At 45.6% G+C, this 21,928-nt stretch overlaps 1 protein-coding gene across 1 annotated transcript in view; it reads right to left on the minus strand.

The window, feature by feature from the left end:
- The window catches only part of LOC138830113 (tolloid-like protein 2), a 110,509-nt gene that overhangs the window by 57,888 nt on the left and 30,693 nt on the right, over nt 1–21,928 (minus strand). Inside the window, exon 3 of the mRNA XM_070026513.1 lies at nt 3,613–3,696. Within this exon, the coding sequence (XP_069882614.1) occupies nt 3,613–3,696 (84 nt within the window). The remainder of the gene's footprint in view (nt 1–3,612; nt 3,697–21,928) is intronic.

Consider the following 21,928-nt stretch of genomic DNA (forward strand, 5'->3'; position numbering starts at 1 on the left):
CACTGGAGGGTGACAGGTTAGTTGTCAGATTCCATTATTCTTTGCTTTTGCACCCAAAGCCTTAGGGCCTGTATCTAAAAGTGGAAAGCCCATTCTCTTTTATGAATATGCTTCTAGAATTCAGTCTCGCTCCAGTCACAGCTTCATCCATGGAACAGTTACACACCCCATTTCATTAACCCCATTACAACCCCAAATGTGTTCTGAGAGCCCGGCTTTAGGGAAGAGGGTCCTTTCACCAAAGGCCATGCTGGGGCTACTGAGGGAGCAGTTCTGAAATTCACCCCTCCCCAAAGCTGCAAACACAAATCCCACCGTCAGGGCTGAAGGGAGCCACATAATGCCAGGAAATAAATCTCTGCTGAAATGAGCAGGCCTTGAGCTCCCCCTCCTTTCTCCTGCTTGGGCGGTCTCTTGTTCTGGGGTGGTGGAAGAAGGGCAGGTTGCAATTAAAGAGGAATCTGAGACCCACACACATTATCTTTAATTTAAACCAAAACAAGAGGCACCCCAAGCTGGTGTCCAAGAGTGTCCCAAAGGTATAGCATGGAAAAGACAGGAAGGATGGAGGAAAGAGCATCACAAGTCTGTCCTTGCTGCACCGCTGGGGTCTTCTTCCTCCTCTGGCTTGCCTTGGATGCTCAAACAGCTGCTGGTGTGCTGCTAAATAATACAGAGTGGACGCATCGGCCTGGACTTGACATTATTATCCCCTTCAAACCAACAGACCCAGCTGGGGGACTGCACACTATGAATCTTGCCAGCCTCAGAGGTGTGTGGGTATGGGGAGAGCATCATTATCATCTGCCTTAAAAAGTTTAAGGCCTTTTGTTGCCAATGCGTGTCCTGTACGTAACCCAGCTAGAGGCCGAATTGTAATGGACTGCAGCCTCATTCCTTCCGGTCCTTCTTTTGTGACTGTGTTTCTGTGCAGCTGTTGAACAGCTGTGGAATCCCAGTCCAGAGGTGGATGATGTGCTCTCAGTGCTGTGGAGTGTCAGTCTTGGAAGTGAAGGTGGAGAGAAAGAAGGGAAAGAGCTATATTCACTGAGCACCTTTACAGTCTTGGCATGGCTTCATGTAAATATTATTTCTAATTCTTCCAAGCCTCTTATGGGAAATTGGATAACTCATCCAGTGACAGCTATCAAATGGTTGGGCCAGGGCTCAATCCCAAATGTGTGTGACTCTCTCAGTTTAGTTGGTTGGGTTACTTGATAGCCTCAGGCCTGATATATATACTTAAACTCTGATAACAGCAATTGATGGTGAGGAAGTAAGATGAAATACTAGTCTCCAGATATGGCTACTTGTCTGCGAATTCATGCCGAGTCTTCCTACCATAGCATCTACTTCCTTTTCTTTGAGCTTGGGGCTGGCCCTTTGGCTTGTTTTGATGGTGGCAGAAGTAGTTGTTTGGTTCAGGACTGGCATTTTCTGCTTCTTCCTTCTGAGGAAGCAGACACCATGCTGGAGCAAGTCTCAGGCAAGACAGTAATGAGGGGTCAGCGCCAGGTGAAGGCATACTGGTCACCAGGGGTGAGTCATGCTACTGTGGGACCCTTCATCCAATCTAGTTGTGAGGCCAATGCAGTCAAATGAGTGACCGCAGGATGAAGAGATACCACTCGGGTTAGGTAGCCCACAGAATCATAAAAGATAACAAGGCATCATTTAAAGTAAAGTTCAAGGGTGGTCTGTGCAACAATAAATAATATAAATAGTGGAGGAAGAATAAGATGTGGTATGCATATCACTGCAGTGAAATAACCAACCCCTCTGGCTTCATGCCCATAGCCTGGAGTCCATTTTTACCATCAACTACTGCTTGTCTGTAGCCATATGTGACCATAGGATTCTGATATTTAAACATTATTCTTACTGGGTGCCAGTGGGTCATATCTGTAATCTTAGTTACTCAAGAGGCTGAGATCTGAGAATCACAATTTGAAGTCAGACTGGGCAGAAAAGTTCATGAGATTCTTATTTCAATTAGCCAGCAAAAACTAGAAGTAGAGGTGTCGTCCAAGTAACAGAGTACTAGCCTTAGTGCTCACACACACACACACACACACACACACACACACACACACACACACACACACACACACACACACACACATATTCTTTTGCTCAACAGTTAACCTTACATAGAAGGAACATTACTGCCATGTGCTACCCTTAATTCCTGCAGAGGTGAGACAAAGTCCTGTGGCCATAAATCACTGTGAATGGGAAAAGCTTCTCCAAAAACAAGACACTTCAGTGACTGCCAAGCTAGAAGCTCTTAGGATTGGCGGACTGCACACATTTATGTCTGAGCCTTTATGGCCCCAGGGTCATTCTGGACAGGCTCCAAATGACAGGTGGTCCTTGCCTGCAAACAACAGCCACCATCCTTCCTTCTTCCCTTGGCAGCCCACGGGTCTCTAGTTCACACAATCCCCAGCTTCTGCCTAGCTGTGTCTTCCTCCATGCCCACCAGTCTCTCCTTCACCAAGCCGCCTTGTTCTCCAGTCTTTACCTTCTCTCCTCTCAGACCTTCAGAAGCTTCAACTCACAAGCCAGATTCCTGGGAGATGACTCAAACCAGAAAAGCAGAATTGACCTGACATTCATAAAGTTGGTTTTTACCAGAGTTTACCTGAATCCCTAAGCAACAAATGACACCCCTCCCCCAAACTCCTCTTTCTTTTATTTTCTGGCAACAAGCTGCTCCATTCCACCAAAGAAAAACACTTTTCTTGTGCCCACTGACTCAGTTGCTTAAACTGAGACTCAAAAAAGCTGCCAGGGGGGCTGGGAAGGTGGCTCAGTGGTAGAGCACTTGCCTTGCATGCATGAGGCCCTGGGTTCGATTCCTCAGAACCACATAAGCAAAAAGAAATAAGCCGGAAGTGGCGCTGTGGCTCAAGTGGTAGAGCACTAGCCTTGAGCTGAAATGCTGTGGGACAGCGCCCAGGCCCAGAGTTCAGGCTCCACGACTGGACCCCCAAAAAAAGAAAAAAAGAGCTGCCAGGGGACTGGGAAGGTGGCTCAGTGGTAGAGCACTTGCCTTGCATGCATGAGGCCCTGGGTTCGATTCCTCAGCACCACATAAACAGAAAAAGCCAGAAGTGGCACTGTTGCTCAAGTTGTAGAGCACTCGCCTTGAGCTGAAGAGCTGAGGAACAGAGCCCGGGCCAAGTTCAGGCCCCATAACTGGCAAAAAACAAAAACAAAAACAAAACAACAAAAAAAAGAGCTGCCAAGGACTATGAGCAGGGGACAGTGATCAATGAGTACGGGAGGGTCTCTTAGAGTGACAGAAAATTTTGGCAATAGATAGTGCGGATGGTCACACAGCATTGTAAATGTACTTAATGCCACTAAATGACGTACTTTAAAACGTCTGTAAGAGATAAGTGGGTATAGTGGTGCATACCTATAATCCCAGCACTTGGAAGGCTGAGGCAGGAAGATTATGAGTTTGAGGCCAGCTTGGGCTACAAAGTGAGATGTTGTCTCAAAAAAAAATGTTAAAATGGCAAGCTTTTGGCTTGTCTGTATTTTGCCATGATGAACAAATAAATAAAAGGTACTCAGAGACTTGGGAGGGCCTCATATACATACCCTTTCTAGCTGCCTGGCTGCTGGTGTTCGAAGCTGAAGCTGTTGTGTTTAGCCAGTTCTCAGACGCATGCTCTTCCAGCCCACCTAGAAGAAGAGGAGAAAAGGGGATGAAGACAAAGCTTCACAGCAGCATCAAAAACAAGGGACAAGCCCACCACAAGCAGAGTCACTATGGACCAGCAGAATTTGTCTAGCTACCATTTGCTAACACCTATGGTGTTCTGGGCCCTGGTTTAGATGCCAAGGTTTGTTTTTTTTAAATAATCACATACACCATTCATAAATCAATGAAAATATTATTCTTGATTGGCCAAGGGTACTCAGAATGAACTTTCCAAGTCAACAAACGAGCCCAAAGTCAGCTTCCTCAACATTCCTACAAGACTAAATGCAAAGAGGCAGCTGCTGGCCTGGGGCCCCCGAGGGTAGGAGACAGTGTTGCTGCAGCTGGATGTGTGACGAACTGGACAACTGCTGCCCTGATGCTCTGGGCACTGGCAAGGCACCCTGGTGTCCTCTAGGGGGAGAGTCTCCTTTAGGAAATTGCTGGGTTTCATTCATAAACTGGACTCTGCAGACAGTGTGCCCTCTGAGAAGAGCCAGGCTCATATGGGCTGTCAGTGGCCACCATCTACACGTGTCCACATTTGTCTCCACCGGGGGAATGCCAACCAGCAAGCCTTTGTTAGTTCTGCTGTGTCCAATACAGCTGCAAGCATCATGGATCCAGCTGTGAAGAAGACCCTGCTCGTGCTGTGCCTGCCCAACACGTGTATGTTTTAAACGGGGAGATGGGTTGGAAACAGCAAGAGAGAAAACAAGTGAACAGATGAGTACAGGCTCAGAACATGTTCTAGAGGACCGCTGAATACCCATGATTACCATGCACTGTGCACAATGACCAGTCATGGAACCTAGTGCCTAGTGTCCATCAGAAGATGGACAGATAAAGAAAGTATAGTACAGATAACACAATAGAATACTATTCAGTCATTAAGAATAAAATGATGCCATCTGTAGGAAAAAAAATGATGAAACAAGATTATCACAGTAAGTAATATACACCAGACTAGGAAAGTCAAATGTCACGTGCTTCCTTTCATAGGTGCAATCTAGACATAATCAACAAAAAGGCCGTGAAAGTGAGAGGATACTAGGGGGCAGGAAGTGGGAAAGGACAGATGACAGGGCAGAATGTGCTCAAAGTGTGTTGTATGCATGCATGAAAATGTCATGATAAAATCCACTTAAAGTGTCTTGCGAGGTTAAAAGGGAGATGGGAAAGAGGGGGATAAGAAAGAACTAGAAGGGGTGAATGTGATTAAAGGGCACGATATGCATGCATGGAAATATCACAATGAAACCCTGCTTGAACATTTCATATGTGCTTATAAAATGATTTTAAAGAAGAAAATGCTATGCAGATCACAGTGTGAGGGGGTGGGAATGGAAGCACTGAGAGCATAGTGGGGGGGGACAGCCTCTGTGAAGGCAACTTTGGGGTTAAAACGTAAGACAAGAGGGCTTGCTGGGTGCTGGTGCTCGCCCTTGTCATCTTAGCTACTCAGGAGGCTGAGATCTGAGGGTTGCAGTTTGAAGGCAGCCCAGTCAGAAAAGTCTGTGAGATTCTTTTATCTAATTAACCAGCAAAAGGCCAGAATTGGAGTTGTGGATCAAGTAGCAAAGCACTAGCCTTGAGCAAATAAAGCTCAGGGACAGCTCTCAGGCTATGAGTTCAAGCCCCAGTAGCACTGACATGTGCACATATGCGTGCGTGCACGCACACACACATACATACATACATGCACAAAACCACCATAATTTCTCCAAATCCACAATGACAACACCCCCCGACCCCCAGAGCTCCATCCATGTGGCAAATAATTTTACAAAATTATTTTACAAATTTTACAAAAGAGAAAACAAGGTGACTAGTCCAGGGCTGCTGGTCCCCTGAGGGGACACTGGGTGCTCAGGACATGGTCTCCTCGTCAGAACCCCTACCCAGAACCCAATGTGGCCCCAACATGACTGGAGACAGCAAATGGCCCCTGTACCAACTCCCCAGGGTGCCTTCTTCCCTCTGGTGGCTCTGCAGGGGCTGCAGCTGCCAGGCCTCCTGTAGACAGGTCCCCTCCTAATAACAGGAGGCTCCCCCACTGCATCCTGCTCCTTCTGCTGCCTTTCTGGCCAACTCAGAATCCACTCATACACTCCCTGCAGCTGCTGGGGACGGGGCTGCCAGCTCCTGGCCCTCGGGTATTCTTCCAGTTGCAATATCATTTCCTCTCAGGCTAAAGGTCAGGGGAAATCCTGATGGTGTGACATGGTTCGGCAGCAGAGGAATGTGCCATCTGTGACGGGAAAGTGAGCTGCAGGAGGCTCCTCTCCGCTACACAGAGATGGATGAGAACTTGGGCGTTAGCATCCTCCATCTGTTAAATGGGCCGTTGTGAGGACCAGATGAGGTAATGGGTTTGTTTAGGCATGCGTTCATTTAACAAATATTTATCCAACACCTGCTACAGGCCAGACATTGTTTCTGCTTTCCGGGATACAACACAGAAGAAACTCTACCCTGACCTCATAGAAATTATATTCTGATGGAAGGAAGAGGAAGACATCATAAACAAAGAGGCAACAAACAAGTTGGTTGCTCATAAGTGTTATGAGAGAAATAAGTGAGAGTGAGGAGACCAAGGAATGCTAGGGATGAGGGGCTGCCATTTCATTTCTCTGAAAAGAGAGAGGAAAAGTCTGCCATCTGGAGAGGAGCATTCAAACGGACAGCACAGCTAGTACAAAGGATGGACAGCATAGCAAGTGCAAAGGGTCTAGGGTGGGTATGTTCCTGGCCGAGTATAGGCTGGGGTAGGACAGGAATGGAATGAAGGAGGGAAAGAATGGGAGGCAACGAGGTCATGGGCAAGTGGCTACAGAGATAGCTCGTTGGGGATCTTGCTGCCATTTTTAGGACTTTGGCATTCACTCTGAGTGATCTAGATAAGATTTAGGGGATATAAGAGGTATTTTGTATCTGCACAGCTTTGTATGTGACAGGGATTATTAATAGTAAGCAGGAGGGGACAGAGTTGCTGAGCTCTGAAATAAGATTCCATATAAATGGAAGCCCAGCATGGATGGTTGGCAAGTTAAGTCTTGCTTAATTCCTGCAAAAGTGGGGGGGGGGTGTTGTACCTGGGCCCAATCCTGGTTCCAGGTGAGCTGGAATGGCACATGGCTGTACTGGAGGGAGTCATGCTGAAGCGGGCAAATGTGTGTGTGTGTGTGTGTGTGTGTGTGTGTGTGAGAGAGAGAGAGAGAGAGAGAGAGAGAGAGAGAGAGAGAGACAGACAGACAGACAGACAGACAGACAGACAGACAGACAGAGAGACAGAGAGACAGAGAGACAGAGAGACAGAGAGACAGAGACAGAGACAGAGACAGAGAGACAGAGAGAGACAGAGACAGAGAGAGACAGAGACAGAGAGATTTGTTTTGCTTTGATTTTGAATAGTTGCAAAGTTCTGGAATTGGGGAAGACCAGATAACTCCCAGTTCCTGGACATAACTGAAAGAACCAATGTTTGCCAAAGGCCAATCAAGGATTGACCCAGTTCTAATAACAAGTCCAAGCACTTTCCTGACCTGGAAGTTTGTGGCCTCATAAAGACCCCAGAACACCTCTTCTTAGGGAACAAGGGCAAGGAGATTTGCCTGTCCTAAGGGTCCAGAGGGGTTAATAAGGAAAACAGCTGGAGGGGACGCTGTGTGGAACCCACCATCCTTCTCAGCAGTCTCAGGCCAAGGAATAAACAAGAGCAAGTGAAGAGCCCGGTAGAAGCCAGCAGTTCCTGAGGGCCACAGAGGGATAGTGTCCAGGTCTGTGAGAGAACACAGTTAGGAACCCAATCTTACCTCTGCCCTCATCATCAGGTAGTAAGACTCTTTTTACCTCGAAGCTGCAAAGCTGACAGTTTCAGAGCGTCAGACCCCATTAGACCTGAAGTTGGTTGGTGTTCTTTGGCTGCTCCCCTGCTGAAAACCCTTCCCAGGGCTGGGAAGGTGGCTCAGTGGTAGAGTGCTTGCCTTGCATGCCTGAGGCCCTGGGTTCGATTCCTCAGCACCACATAAGCAAAAAGAAAAAAAGCCAGAAGTGGCACTGTGGCTCAAGTGGTAGAGCACTAGCCTTGAGCTGAAGAGCTGAGGGACAGCGCCCAGGACCAGAGTTCAGGCCCCACAACGGACCCCCCCCCCCAAAAAAAAAAAACAACAACAAAGAAAACAATTCCCGGTCCCTATGGCCCTTGGGGAAGAATTCCTACTCCTAAGACAACTGATAGGCCCTTAGCAGTATGGCCCAGCTAGGATCCTCTTCTAGGGACCTTGGGGTGGTGGGCCTCATCTGCTCCTTCCAGATCCAGACTCCTCAGAAAGGAACCATCCATAATGCTTAGATTTTTCTTTTCTTTTCCTTTCCTGGATGCACACTCCCAAGCCAAAACTACTTCTTTACTTGGCCCAATCCTACTTCCATTGGGAGCCTCTGCTCCTCTTTGGTTATAAATCCTTCTCCACTGCATTCCCCCAGTCTATAAACTCTTCACAGCCTTGGTCACAAGGTATGGGGTCTCCTTTATTATGTTCAGTGGATTTCCCACAGCCTAATTTTTATATTTGCTCAGCTTGAAGGAAGAGAACCCGAATACCCAGCATCCAGGCTCTGTACATAGCAGGTGCCCAATAACATATGTTGATGGGTGGCAAATGAATGAATGAATGGTCCAGATAGATTGTACTTTTAAAAAAACTCAGCTGCTTCTAGTGCAGCTTAACTGTTGGAAAAAAAAATGTCTTTATTAGTTTTTCTGGAGAGGGAGGCAGCTATTCTTGGAAAACTGGCTTTCAACCTTGGCTGCAATTTTGAATGATCTGGGAAGTCCTTTAAAAAGTATTAAGGCCTGAGCTTCAATACTCAGAAGTCTGATTTGATTGGTCTCGGGCATACCCAGTGGCATAGGGACTTCTTATACAAAGAGTAGCAAAGTTGAACTTGGAAGCCCTGAGAAGCTACAAACACATATAATCCCAGAACTTGGAGGATAAGAGTTCAGAGCCAAGAGACACGGTCACAACACATTAAAAAAAAAAAAAAAAGGTTAAGCATAGCTACTCAGAACCCTGGGAGAGCAGGCCTCATCGCCCAAGCTCACGAGGAGCTACAGATGTAGAGCTGGAAAAGCCACATCATACCTGTAAATGGGATGCAAAAGTGTTCCTGTTTACTTAAAAAAAAACTAGAAAGACAGGAGAAACTCAGGCTATAACTGTGACCATGGGTCCTAGAACAAAGAAGAGAGAGAATAGCTTGATTCAGACAAAGGCTGGGGAAGAGGGGATACATTCGCAGTATGGGATGTATTTTTCCTGAGCAATGATTACAAGACAAATCTATCTATCTATCTATCTATCTATCTATCTATCTATCTATCTATCTATCTATCTACAAATAGATGAGAGGATAAGCAAGGATCTTGTAGATTTCATTAATCACACGGTTCATTCAAACATCTCCTTTGCATAAGAAACCCAGGCTTACAGCTGGTCTCTGGGAAAGAAAGCCCTCCAAGCCTTGAAAGAGCTCCGGGGCTGTCCAAGCTCTCCCTGATACACAGGGGGCCAGGCCAGGCCAGTGATTCAGGGAGCCTGCTGAAATGTTTCTATCCAGCATTTGCAATTCAATCCCACAGTTTCCTTTATGGAACAATTCACTAAATTCAGAGTTGTTCTTTTTTCTAATTCACCATATAATTCACCTCCCAAGTTCAATTAAGAAGCAATCTGTTAGCAACTTTGAGAGCAAGCTGCTTTTCTTTGGGAAAGCTCAAATTTCTTCCGCTTCCAACAAAAAGTACCTTAATGATATGCATCATAGGAGACACTGGTGTACACACAACGCCCCTTTACCTAATCAACAAAATATTAACAGAATACATCAGAGATAACTAGGCAGGAAGAGATGGGATTTTCCAAAGCCCAGGAGGATAGGTTCTTGTGCCATACATCAATTTGTTCATTTGAACAAGTCTTGTGAATATTCAAGGATATGGACAAAAATGTTATTTTAATTATTCCTTCCTTGGGCTGGGAAGGTGGCTCAGTGGTAGAGCACTTGCCTTGCATGCATGAGGCCCTGGGTTCGATTACTCAGCACCACATAAGCAAAAAGAAAAAAAAGCTGGAAGTGGTGCTGTGGCTCAAGTGGTAGAGCGCTAGCCTTGAGCTGAAGAGCTGAGGGACAGCGCCCAGGCCAGAGTTCAAGCCCTACAACCAGACCAAAAAAAAAAAAAATTATTCCTTCCTTTTTTAAAAAAAATCTTTTGTGCCAGACCTGAGGCTTGAACTCAGAACCTCATGCTTGTGCTTGGCTTTTTGGCTCAAGGGCGGAGCTTTACCACTTGAACCACACCTCCATTTAGAGCTTTTTTATTAGCAAATTTGGAGATGAAGAGACTCAGGGACTTTCCAGACTGGCAGGCTTTGAACTGAGATCTTCTGATCTTAGCCTCTTGAGTAGCTAGGATTACAAGGATGAGCCACTAGCATCTGGCTCCCTTCATTCTCTCTCTCTCTCTCTCTCTCTCTCTCTCTCTCTCTCTCTCTGTATGTGTGTGTGTGTGTGTGTGTGTGTGTGTGTGTATGTGCTGGTCTTGGGGCTTGAACTCAGGGCCTGGGTGTAGTCCCTGAGCTTTTTCACTCAAGGCTAGTGCTCTACTACTGTGAGTGCCACTTCTAGTTTTCTGGTGGTTAATTAGAGATAAGAGTCTCATAGACATTCCTGCCTGGGTTGGCTTTGAACTGCAATCCTCAGATTTTAGCCTCTTGAATAGCTAGGATTACAGGCATGAGCCACCTGCACCCAGCTCTCTTCAGGTTTACTTAAAACACAACAGCTGCCATTCTTTATCTATAGATTTTTTGAAAGTGCATCCCATGTAACCTATTGAATCTCCAAGTTGACACCTGCAAAGGGGACTGGTCCCATTTTATATTCAGGGAAACTGAGGCTGAGAGCACACACACTGAATGGAGAAGTTGGAATTCTCTCCAGGTGAGTAAAGCAACCTTGCTTGATCACACAGTATGGTAAATTCATGAAGTCATGACTGACTCACAGTCATCCTAATTCCTCAGAAAGCTGACATCTGGGGGATGGCAGTTCACAGCCAGCCTAGACAGAAAAATCTAGAATCCATCTTCAAAATAACCAGCAAGAAAGGCTAGAGGCATGTCTCAACTGGTAGAGTGCCAGCCTAACAAGCACAAAGCTCTCAGTTCAAGCCCTGCTACCTAACCCTTCCACCCCCCACAAATCTAGCATAAAATTACTTCACTTCAAGAAAACAGAATTATCTCCAGCATACAATTCTAAAACCATTTACACCCACTCACTGACTTGGCTAAGCATCTGATCCAGCAGTACACTGCTGTGGTCCTCAGGGTGAACAACCACTACCTCCTAAAGACCTTCATGGTGCCTGGGGTTTACTAGGTAGGGTAGGTGGGGGATTAGTACAAACAATGACATTTCCTGGAAGGATTAAGCACTTGTAACAGTTTTAACAGTTTTATGGAGAATGGGGCCCAAAGTAGGTCTCTCTGCATAGTTGACATTTGACTTGAGCGTAACTGATAAGGGAGTATCTATCCTAGGAAGATTACAAACAAACCAAAACTGAAGATTTCTTTCCTGAGGAAGAAAAAACGGAGCCTGGTGTGTCTGGAGCTGGGGCCTAACGGAAGCTTGATTGGTAGGGATGGCATTGCCTGAGTCTTATCCTCAGGACGTTATTTTAATTTGCAGGGTTCTAAGTAATATGCACAAGAATCCTATGAATAACCAAAATTATATTCTCTTTCTTTCTCTTTCTCTCATAGCTTACATTAGTTATACAGAGACAGATTTCACTAATCTTATTCCTTTCTTTTAACAGAAAAGAAAATTGAGGTCCATGAGTAAGTGAACAAGCTGTATAGGTCCCCCACTAGTCAAGGATTGACTAATGGGCCAATCTGACTCTGGAAGCCATGCCTTGTCCAGTCCTCTACCTCACAACTGGACAGGTACATCTGTGCAGCTGTCCAGGAAAGGCCAACAACAAACCACCTGCACACCACTGTTTGAAAACTAACTGCAAAACGTAACTATGTGTCTGAAGTTTTAATTATTCATTAAGGAAAAAAAAACAGAATGAAAGGGCAAAAGCCCTTTAAAAGGTTGATTTAGGAACAAACAAGGCAATTACTATGGTGATCAGTGTGTAATCTTAAGTGATTCCATGCCAAGTAACTTTTATAGCTATGCCAAATTGCAAAATGCTACAGAAGGGAAAGGGAAAATGAGTTAAATGATTGCTGCCAGATTAGTTAATGAAATGATTTAATATTGGCAAGTGCTATGTAAGATGGGAATTCTTACACACGTGGTGGGGGAGCATTTTAAGTTGGTAACATTTTATTTAGTAACTTTGCAAGCTATATCAAAATCTTTTTTTTTTTTTTTGTCGGTCATGGGGCTTGAACTCTGGGCCTGGGCACTGTCCCTCAGCTCTTCAGCTCAAGGCGAGCGCTCTACCACTTGAGCTACAGCGCCACTTCCTATATCAAAATCTTTTAAACAGGCAATATATGACTTCTAGGCATTTGTACTGAGTTCATTGGCAACAAAGACAATGATAGTCATCTTTTCTATATATATGATAAAAGAAGACTTGTGTCCAGCTGTGTAGCACATACCTGTAATCCCAGGACTTAGGAAACTAGGAGGATTGAGAATTGAAGGTCGAGATCCATTTCAAAACAGAACACATACATATGTGCATCCATAAATGAATGCGTAAGACTATATAACAATTATATCCCTAACAGGGGAGTGGCAAAATAAATTATGATATAATGTGATGTAACAGAAAACAATATGACCTCCTAAACAGTTTTTGGAATTTACTAAGTGAAAAATCATACTGTAAGGCAAAACACAACACAACAAAACAAAACAAAACAGGCTAAGAAATAGTACCCAATACGATGCCAATAGAATTCAGTGTGATTTTGCATTCTCATGAATGCATGTTGAAAACTCATAGGGAAATACTGATAGAAATATCCAGGCTAATGGTTGCAGGTTTTGAGATGAGTTTCACTTCTTACGTAGTCTTGGTAGTTCCCAAATTTTACTCAAAATATTTATTTCATACTTGAGGTACAAAGATTTTAAGAAGAACAATGAGGATACAGCATACATTTTGCCTGAGAGCCTGTGCTTTACACTTGGTGGTGTACACCTACGTGAGTGTATGCGCACGCACACATGCACACACACATACACAGAGTTGCCAGAGAAACCTCTTTGCGATGGGCGAGAAACATAGCTGTGTTTATGCAGATGGGAAAGCTGCAGTCCAGCCTTTTCTTCTGGTTTTCTGCTCTGGCCACAGGGATTAAAACAACCACAATGAGTCCACACCTTGGCAAGATGGAAGCAATAGGGAGGGTCACCGGTGAGAACCAGAGGGGCCTGTCGGCACCTTCTCTCAGCCTGTGTCTGGTGGCTCTGCTGAGACCCAACCCTCCTACTCCCTGAGACTTAGAATTTGCAGAGGCTCATGGGAAACTTCTTAATCAAGCTCTCCTTCAAACCTCCAATTCTTTATTAACCCTGGGTTCTAAAAACCGTTTTTTTTTTTATAGCCTTACTGATTTTTCTTCTTCATGTCAGCTTAGGAGGGATCAATCTCTTGTATCATTTTACTTGCTTGTTTGTATTATGGTGCAGTGTTGGGAATTGAACCAATTACTCTATCACTTAGCTTTATCAGCAGCTACTGGTTCTTTGAGACAAGTTCTTACTATATAGCTCAAGCTGACTTTGAACCCACTGTGTAGCCCAGGCTAGCCTAGAACTCCCACTTCAGCCTCTTGAGTGCTGGGCTATCACATCTGGTCCCAAGCTCTTGTATCCTTTTCTGTCTCCTCCAAATGGAGTTATCCTCAGACCCCAACGTGCTGTGCCCTAACCTTTCTCAACCCAGAGCTGGCCTGAACTCACAGAATGATAGCTTGTCTCTGTCCTACCCCATAGCCAATATGTTAGTGTGGTATGAGAACACATCCCAGTTTCACTCAGGAGAGCAAAGGAGAGAGGGGAAGGCGAACAGAAAGCAGTGGTCACTCTCAGCCTCACAGAAATAGCAGAAACAACTGTCGCCTGAGCAACCACACCCTAAAACAAGGGTTTGGTTCTTTTGGGTTCTGGGAAACTGAAGGGAAACAACTACTCTTCAGAATCCCTCAGGGAATTCTTCTTTATATGGACTTCTAGAAGCTTCTAGAACACTGATTTCTGAAGTGGTCAGGGTGAGAGAGCCATCAGGGAAAGTGGAACCCAAAGTCTTCACGTGTTGGAGAACGGGATGGCAGGAGAGAGCAGTGGGGGACCACAGAACAATGGAACACTGGTGAAATACTTCCCTGAAATGCCGAGGGCAAAAACTGGACCAAAAGCAGCATGCCTAGGAGAGAGCTTCGGTCTTTTCAACCCCCATTTATAGGCTCACTGAGCCTGACCAGCAGTGATCTCATTTCCTTGCTTATGAGGTTATGGCCTGTCTCTCCCACACCAGCTAAAATGTAAGCGCCCTCGTCTTCATGGATGTGTCCCTAGACAGGAACAGCTCCCAGTTTTCTGGAGGTGTAGGAAGATGGGAAGGAAGAGGATGGAGGATGTGAAGCTGTGGGACTCTGACACTGTTCTCCAGGCAAGAAGAGATGACATTCTGGAGGGTGGCAGGGCATTGGGAGGGAGAACAGGGGCAATTAGCAGCATTGGTTAGGTGACGGGACACACATGACAGAGATGGAGAAAGAGCCCTGGTCAGTTCTCAGAGACTTGATGAGGAAGGTAGCCACTTCCCTCATGTCATGCCCCTCCCATGACCCTTCCAGGCCTACCTCAGCCTATTCCATGAGGCCCTTCCCTGGGCGCCCTTTACAGCTCTTTCATGGCCCTGTACTTATTCAGGTCTCAATCCCCCCTCTCCCATTCAACAAGCTTCTACAGGATACCTCTCTGGATCAGCACTGTATCAGTGTCATGGAGAGAAAAACAGACTAGACCTAGACCCTGCCTCATGGAGCTTCCAGCCTGAGCCACATTGTGCCTTGCAATTCTTTGCAAGCCAGGGTGTCACCTCTTCAGTTCGATTTGTTCCTCAAAGACCATGCTAACATCTTGTTTATGTCCATAGAGATGCTTTTAGCAGATGCTTTACAAATATGACTAGGTAAGGCGACCTGAGTTAGATGGACCAACACTCACTTATATGATCTCAATTCATATCTACTGCCTCTCTGAGGTAACATTACAACATTATCCTTGCTGATATTTTCAACAGATGAGGACAAATGGGGCTGGGGGAGGTGAAATACTTGGTCTGTGGTCACCATGTGATCCATGGCCATGATGAGAGAGCTGTACTCCCAGCCCCATCCTCTGCCTCAGTGTTCCCTCCCAGTGTTCTAACATGGGCAAAGAGGAGGGACACCCAGGACAAAATGGAACCCTCAGATGCTTTGTATCCTAGAGAGAGAAGAGCTAGTTGATTTTCATCCTTCACAGATGTTATGCTCTAGAAAGTTGCTGTGAACACCATTAACAAACACTGAGTCTTTGCTCCTAGGGAAGAAAAATGCGCCGTTGTATACAACAAAGTTCTGTCTTTAGTAGGTTACACACAGTGTTGGGCCTGGCACCACTCATATGTCCATCAAATAACTGATTCAGATCTTTGCTTTATGTGTCTGTTTAAAGATACCTTATTATGTATCTATTATTAATCCCTTCCCAAGGAATTCCCAACCAACAGCACTATAAAACCCACCAATGAAAAATCACAAAGCCACCAAAGGAAAAAAACAAAAACAATAACAATAAAAACACCCCTATAGCACTTAAGTAGAGCCTAAGAATGCCATGCATAGTCTGGGAGTTGAAACACTGCCTAGACTGGGAACATAGGAGTGAGGTGACTGTGGTTTTTGTTGCTTTCACATGTCTGACCAAGTGTTGTGAGTACTGATTTCCCCATTGCAAATAAAGTTCAGAAGTAGGAGAATTCACAGATATAAAGTCTGCAAACTGTGTCATCGACTAAAGAAAAGAGAGGCAGAGACATTCATTTAGGGAGTCCCAGAACCCTAGGTAGTCCCTCAGACCCATTCTGGGGGCCCAATGCTGACCCATTACCTGAAGCATCTGGCCACAAGTCTCCCATCACTGCAAAGACAAAAGAGAGAAGCAAATGAACCAGCTCTCAAGATCAATCATGAGTTCTGAAGTAGTTGGGTGGCGTTCTTGAGGAAGATGGCCATCCTGGCCAGTCAGCAGGAGGCAGGTGAAGGTGGCAGGAAGGGCCAGGTTCCCCCAGTGCACAGTGAGATGGACTAAGTGTCTCAGCAAGCTGTTGTTGATTCCTTTGACCTCTAGTCCTCAACTGTGAAAGGGCAGAGGATCTAGTGATCCACAGAGCTGTCGTGATGTTGAACTGATTGTGATTTCTAATAATGGATGTGAAGGGGCTTTGAGTACCAACCAAATGTCACATGCCTCTGCCATCTGCCTGGGCTGGATGCTGTGTGTGGTTTCCACTGACTGGGATAAATGCATGCCCCGTTACCAGGGTACTAGCTCCCTTGAGACCTCAGTCTGAACCTACAGAAGAGCCATCTGGTAAGACAGAGCAGCTCACAAGCCCATGCTTGTGAGGCTCACCAGGCCTCATTAGTTTGCCCATTTGACCAAATGAACTAAAATGAATGGATGGAAAAGTGAACCAGGCCAGCAGAGCTGGATCTTGTAAGGGCCAAGCTGGGGGTACGGAACCAATCAGAAAACTAAGGTTAATTGGAAATCAAAGAAAGAAAATCCTCAAAGGAAGAGAAAAGCTAAGCACCAGTGGCTCACACCTGTAATCCTAGCTACTCAGAAGGCTGAGGATTGAGGATTTGAAGCCAGCCCAGGCATGAAAGTCCGTGAGATTGTTACCTCCAATTAAATAGCAAAAGCCAAAAATGGAAATGTGGCTGAAGTGGTAGAGTGCCAGCCTTGAGTGAAAAAAGCCAAGCAAGAGTACGAGGCCCCAAATTTAAGCCCCAGTACACACACACACACACACACACACACACACACACACACACACACACACACACACACACACACGTGCAATGCACACACAGAGAGAAGAGAAAGAGAAAAAAGAAAGAGAAGAATACAAATATTCTTTAGGAGCTAGCAGAGAGAAGCAGAAAGAAGGAGTACAAGGGACTTCGTGCCCTGTCCTTGCCCTTTTCCACACAGAATTCAGCTTGGTTTGGGAAGAACTGTGGAGGAAGGTGGAGAGGGGGGAGCTTCACCTTTCATAAATAATGTCAGATTGGTAGTATGTACTTACAATTCCTAAATGTGGGAGGTTGATATAGGAGAATCATAATGAAACCATATTTTAAAAAAAGATGTAAGGTAAGCAATTCTTCAATGTGCTAGCACATCTCAGGAAAATACAATGACTCCTTTGATTCAGAGAGGTTAATAACAATATATGGTCCCATCTGCTGGGGTGACTGGGGCGGTGAGGACCTATGCTGATGTCAACACATGTGCAGGGACATAGCACTCACATGCAAGAACATCCAGTGTGTTTCTGATCTGCTTTCTCAGTGTCCTCCCCGCCACCCCTACCCAGAGCCAGAGCATGGCATGCTATGCTACACACAGGTGCTAGAGACTCTGTGTGTTAGAGTGAAGGAAGTTGGGAGCCAGGGAAGTTATGCATCAGGGTGACAGAGAATGGGTGTGAAAGATGATTAGGGAATGGTGGGATTGTGGCAAACCACAGAGCACCTGCCTCTGCAGAGTTCAGCCCATTATGCAACCCCATTGATTGTTGCCATGTGGGATTGCTGGACCAGTGTGGTCAGATCTTCCAACTTTCCAAGAGAAGCCAGAGTTCAGGGATTTTATGAGAAATCTGATTTTTAAATGTTGGCAGTAAATTGAAAAAAATGTAAGCACTACAAAACAAACAAAACACATCTGCAGACCAGATTTGGCTGGTGGGCTGATGGCTTAGGATATCTGGGCTGGAGGATGGATGGGAAAGTCATGCCTATGGGCAACACTACTGTCAGAGAGGGAGGCAACTTTTGGCCCATGACAGGCAAGGTCTGGGGACAAAGGTGTTAGACAAGAGGTAGCAGGAGCTACCAAAGTCCATAGGCTCATCATCAAGGTGAGCCAGGGATTTTTCTTCAGGGTCTGTGGACAAGCAAGGGTCACTGGAGAGGACCAAAGAGAAGTAAGATGACCAGAACACAGAATGAGATTCCCTGGCAACTCTACCACATCTTCACTTTCTCTCTCTAGATCTCCATGGAAACCTACAGGCTTCAGTGTAAACAGCTCAGGAAAGAACATGGCTTTGTCCAGGCCCAGTTACATCCCCTGAATGTCAGCTACATGCATGCAAGACAGGAGCCTCAGCCCAGATTCACACCAGCAGGGCCACCTGTAACCCCAAGCTGGGTCTCCATCTCTTGCAGTCCAACATGCTTGTCCCTCAGTTCCCATCCCTCTGCTGTGAAAGGCAATCTGGACTTTATGCTTGTAGATCTGGCCTATTATTATCTGGCCTATTATTTTCTAGGGGAGATAGGGATGTAGCTACATTGTTCCTGGGAGCCCTAAAGGGTCTGTGGAAAGGCACAGGTTAGGTGGATTTAAACTGACTCTTCTGAACCAAAGACATGGTGGCCATCTAACCAGTCCCATGACTGGCAGACTCCAAGACTACAGTCCCCAGCACATGCAAAACAGTCCTTGGCTCTCAGAAAGCCTGGTCCTTCTTTTCATAGTTAAGGAAGACATTGTACCCCAGAGTGAAGTGATGCTCCTTAAGTCTATTCAAGCATGGACAATGCTAAGGGTGTGGTACTTGTTTTGTCATAAGCCTATTTCTTTCATTATCATGTCCACACAATAAGAAGATCCTTGAGTAACTGGTCCTTGCTCAGCAAGAGTCAGTTCCCAGTAGTAACAAAGAATACCCATTTAAGAAAGACTAAGCAATAACAGGCCAAAGGGGTGTCCCAATAGAAAGGTAAAATAACAAGTTAAAAGGTTTTGGGATGCTAGACCTGGTGGTACACACCTGTAATCCCACATGTAGGAGGAGCCTAAGTTCAAGGCCAGCCTAAACTACATGTAAAATTCAGTCTAAATAATAAACAAAAAAACCCAAAAATTTTAGAGGGTGACTATTGACTAATTAGGACGAGAGAAACATTTTCCTTATCTAGACCACGGATGCTGGACATATTTATTGAAGAATTACCTAAAAAATATAAAGCCTTTAGTCTTTTAGGGTTCATTTCACTTTATTCTAGCTTGAATACCAACTACTATTCAAATTTTAATCAGGATAGAAGCCCATTCGATCAATGCAGTAAAAGCAGAGAGGAAAGGCAGAATCGGAATAAGAAAAACCAAAAGAATGATGCTTAGCTTAGCACTGGTAGCTTACACCTATAATCCTAGCTGTGAAGGCTAAGAGCTGAGGATCAACTTTTGAAGCCAGCCTGGGAAGAAAAGTTCTCTAGATTCTATCTCCAATTAACCAGCAAAGTGCCAAACCAGAGATGTAATTCTTCTGGGACAAGTGAGAGCATGAGGTCCTGAGTCCAAGCCCCGGTATCTGTATAACACATAAAAAGAACAATGCTTGAAAAGATGAGGAATAATCTTTCGGATGGCCAAAACCAAGAGGCAAAGACTGGACCTTTGGTAGACAGAGTCACCAGCTGTCATGTGGATGGGATCCCAAATCCCATGCACTAAGAGGAACTCATAAAGTATTCCCCATGAAATGACATTATGAATAGCAAAGCGGGATAGGATTACTAGGCTTGACCCTAAAAGCCAGGTTAATCCTAAAATAAGCCAGGCCGCCTCAAAGGTCAATTCACCCACCCATCCCTTCCCCCCAAGAGAAGTCTTATTTTTACCCTTTTGCTTGATTTACTTTATAACTCCTTCCCTTGGACTTCTCTTTCACTCTCAATCTTCCATGGCCCCAGCACAGGTGTAAGAACCACAGGCAACGCTCCCTAAGAGATCATGATGTAGACTCAGGTATAGTGGCCACATTGGGGTAGGTGCAGGAAGAAAAGACAAAAGACAAACAAAAAAAGAAAAAAGAGGGAAAAAAAGACATTCTGTGTCCCCAAGAGTAGAAATCAATCTTATTCTTTCCTTTCTAAGTCTTTGCCCAAACACCAAGTGCCCGGCTCTCCTCTGATTTGCACTCAGATGGCCATGAGCATGGAGTCTTAGGATAAATTCTTCTACATGCGCCATCTTGCGTGGGTTCTAGATCTCACCATTAAGACAACCTTGGCTATAATGTCAGGCACTAACCACTCATTTGTCCCAGCTTCTCAAGCTCTTCTTCTAATTGGGATTCAGGTTTGATGGATACTTGAAAAAATCTGCTCCCCTCCTCTCTGCACCCACCATAGCTCCAGGTGAAGTATTGGTTCTACTCCTCCAAACTCTAACAGACATGGTCGTAATAAAGATAACTCAAAGGTAAATGTGCTTTTCCCCATGTTTCAAGTTCTCAGTGAACTCTGGCTTCAATCCAAGGTGTAAGTCAGGCCTGAATGAGGCCCCAGAGAATGAAATGATAGAATCCTTATGTTGCCTTCTTCCTTCCTTCCCAAAGAGCAGATGTGTGTTTATCAGATTCCTCTTTATCATCTCAAATCATCTTGCTAAATTAAAAACATCACAGATGGAGTAACTGCCAGGCCTTGCTGGTTCCGGTGCTGCAGTCCCTGCCCTGAAGCACCTGCTGACCGCTGTCCTCAGGCTAGCCCTGTGCTGGCTCAGGGGCTGGCCCTGACCCTGGCTGAGGGATTTAAACACTTTGGACTCCACACATAATGAGCTTACCCTTGCCTCTGGTCTGGCTCTGATTTTGAACTGTGGACTTTTGCTTTATTTCTGAAACTTGTCTCTATCTTATTAACCCAGGTTGGCTTTCTGCCCATGTTCCCTCTAACCCCTACTTCCCTCAAGACCCAGAGACCTCTTGTCCTGTTCTTCTGTACTGTCAGCTTAGAACTAGAAGCCCGCTAAATCTCGCTGGTGCTATTTGCTTGGGTCTCTGGATCCCACTCCTACCCCTATCCCAGGGAAGTCACCAGTGCCAACTCCTTGCCTAGATGACAGTGGTTCCTGAGGCCTTCCCTCCAGGTATGAGTTCTGTCTGCTTTGGGGAGGTCAGAGGAGGATGCCCCACCCCATACAGGGATTCTGGTCTCAGGGCCTGCCCTTCCAGCCTGCTTGCATTCCTCCAGTGTTCTCAAAGCACAATAATCACTTCTGTCATTATAACAGTCTCCTACTGGGTACCAGTGGCTCGCTCCTGTAATCCTAGCTACTCAAGAAGCTGGGATCTGAGGATTGTAGTTCCAACTCAGCCCAGGCAGAAAAAGCTGTGAGACTCTTAATGCCAATTAATCATCAAAAAGTCAGAAACAGACCTGTGGCTCAAAAAAAAAAACAAAAAAAACCCCAAGTATATCACCCAGTTCCCTGAGTTTAAACCTCAGGACCAAAACCCAAACAACAACAAACAGACGGATAAAGCTACAGCCTTGGTGCTAGGCATAGAAGAGTCTCACAAAGAAAGAAAGAGGGAGAGAAGTGAGAGGCAGCAGACTATGGAGTACATGCGAGAGGACAGGGTAGAAGCCAGGCAAGGAGTCAAGCAGGTGGGTACCAAGTCTTTCACTGGAAGGGCCCAGGAGAAGTCTCAGGACAGAGGATGAGAATGGACAGTCAATGGGACTGCTGTGGGTCTGGAGCCCTGTAGGAGTGAGTAGGATGTTCTCTCTGGCTCAGAGACATCCTGATGACCATGCTTTCTTTCCATCTGGGAATCTGTAGTAAGAACTGAGAAGAGAAGCTACTTGCCACACAGCTAAACGATGCCCTTTTCAGACAGCCCAGCATGCAGCAGTGGGCCCACCTAACCCCCGGGCTCTACTCTGAGCCTGAGAGTTTTCGCTGAGCTAGTGCCCATTTCTAATGAGGGTCTGAGGCATCACACATTCAAGCAAACAGGCCTAATATATCGGAGACACAAAGGAGAAAGGTGCCACCATAGTATTCTGAGCCCTTTGTAAGATTCAATTAGCA

Source organism: Dipodomys merriami, unplaced genomic scaffold (assembly GCF_024711535.1).
Source record: "Dipodomys merriami isolate MVZ:Mamm:240054 unplaced genomic scaffold, mDipMer1.0.p SCAF_184, whole genome shotgun sequence".
In the NCBI taxonomy this organism is placed as follows: domain Eukaryota; kingdom Metazoa; phylum Chordata; class Mammalia; order Rodentia; family Heteromyidae; genus Dipodomys; species Dipodomys merriami.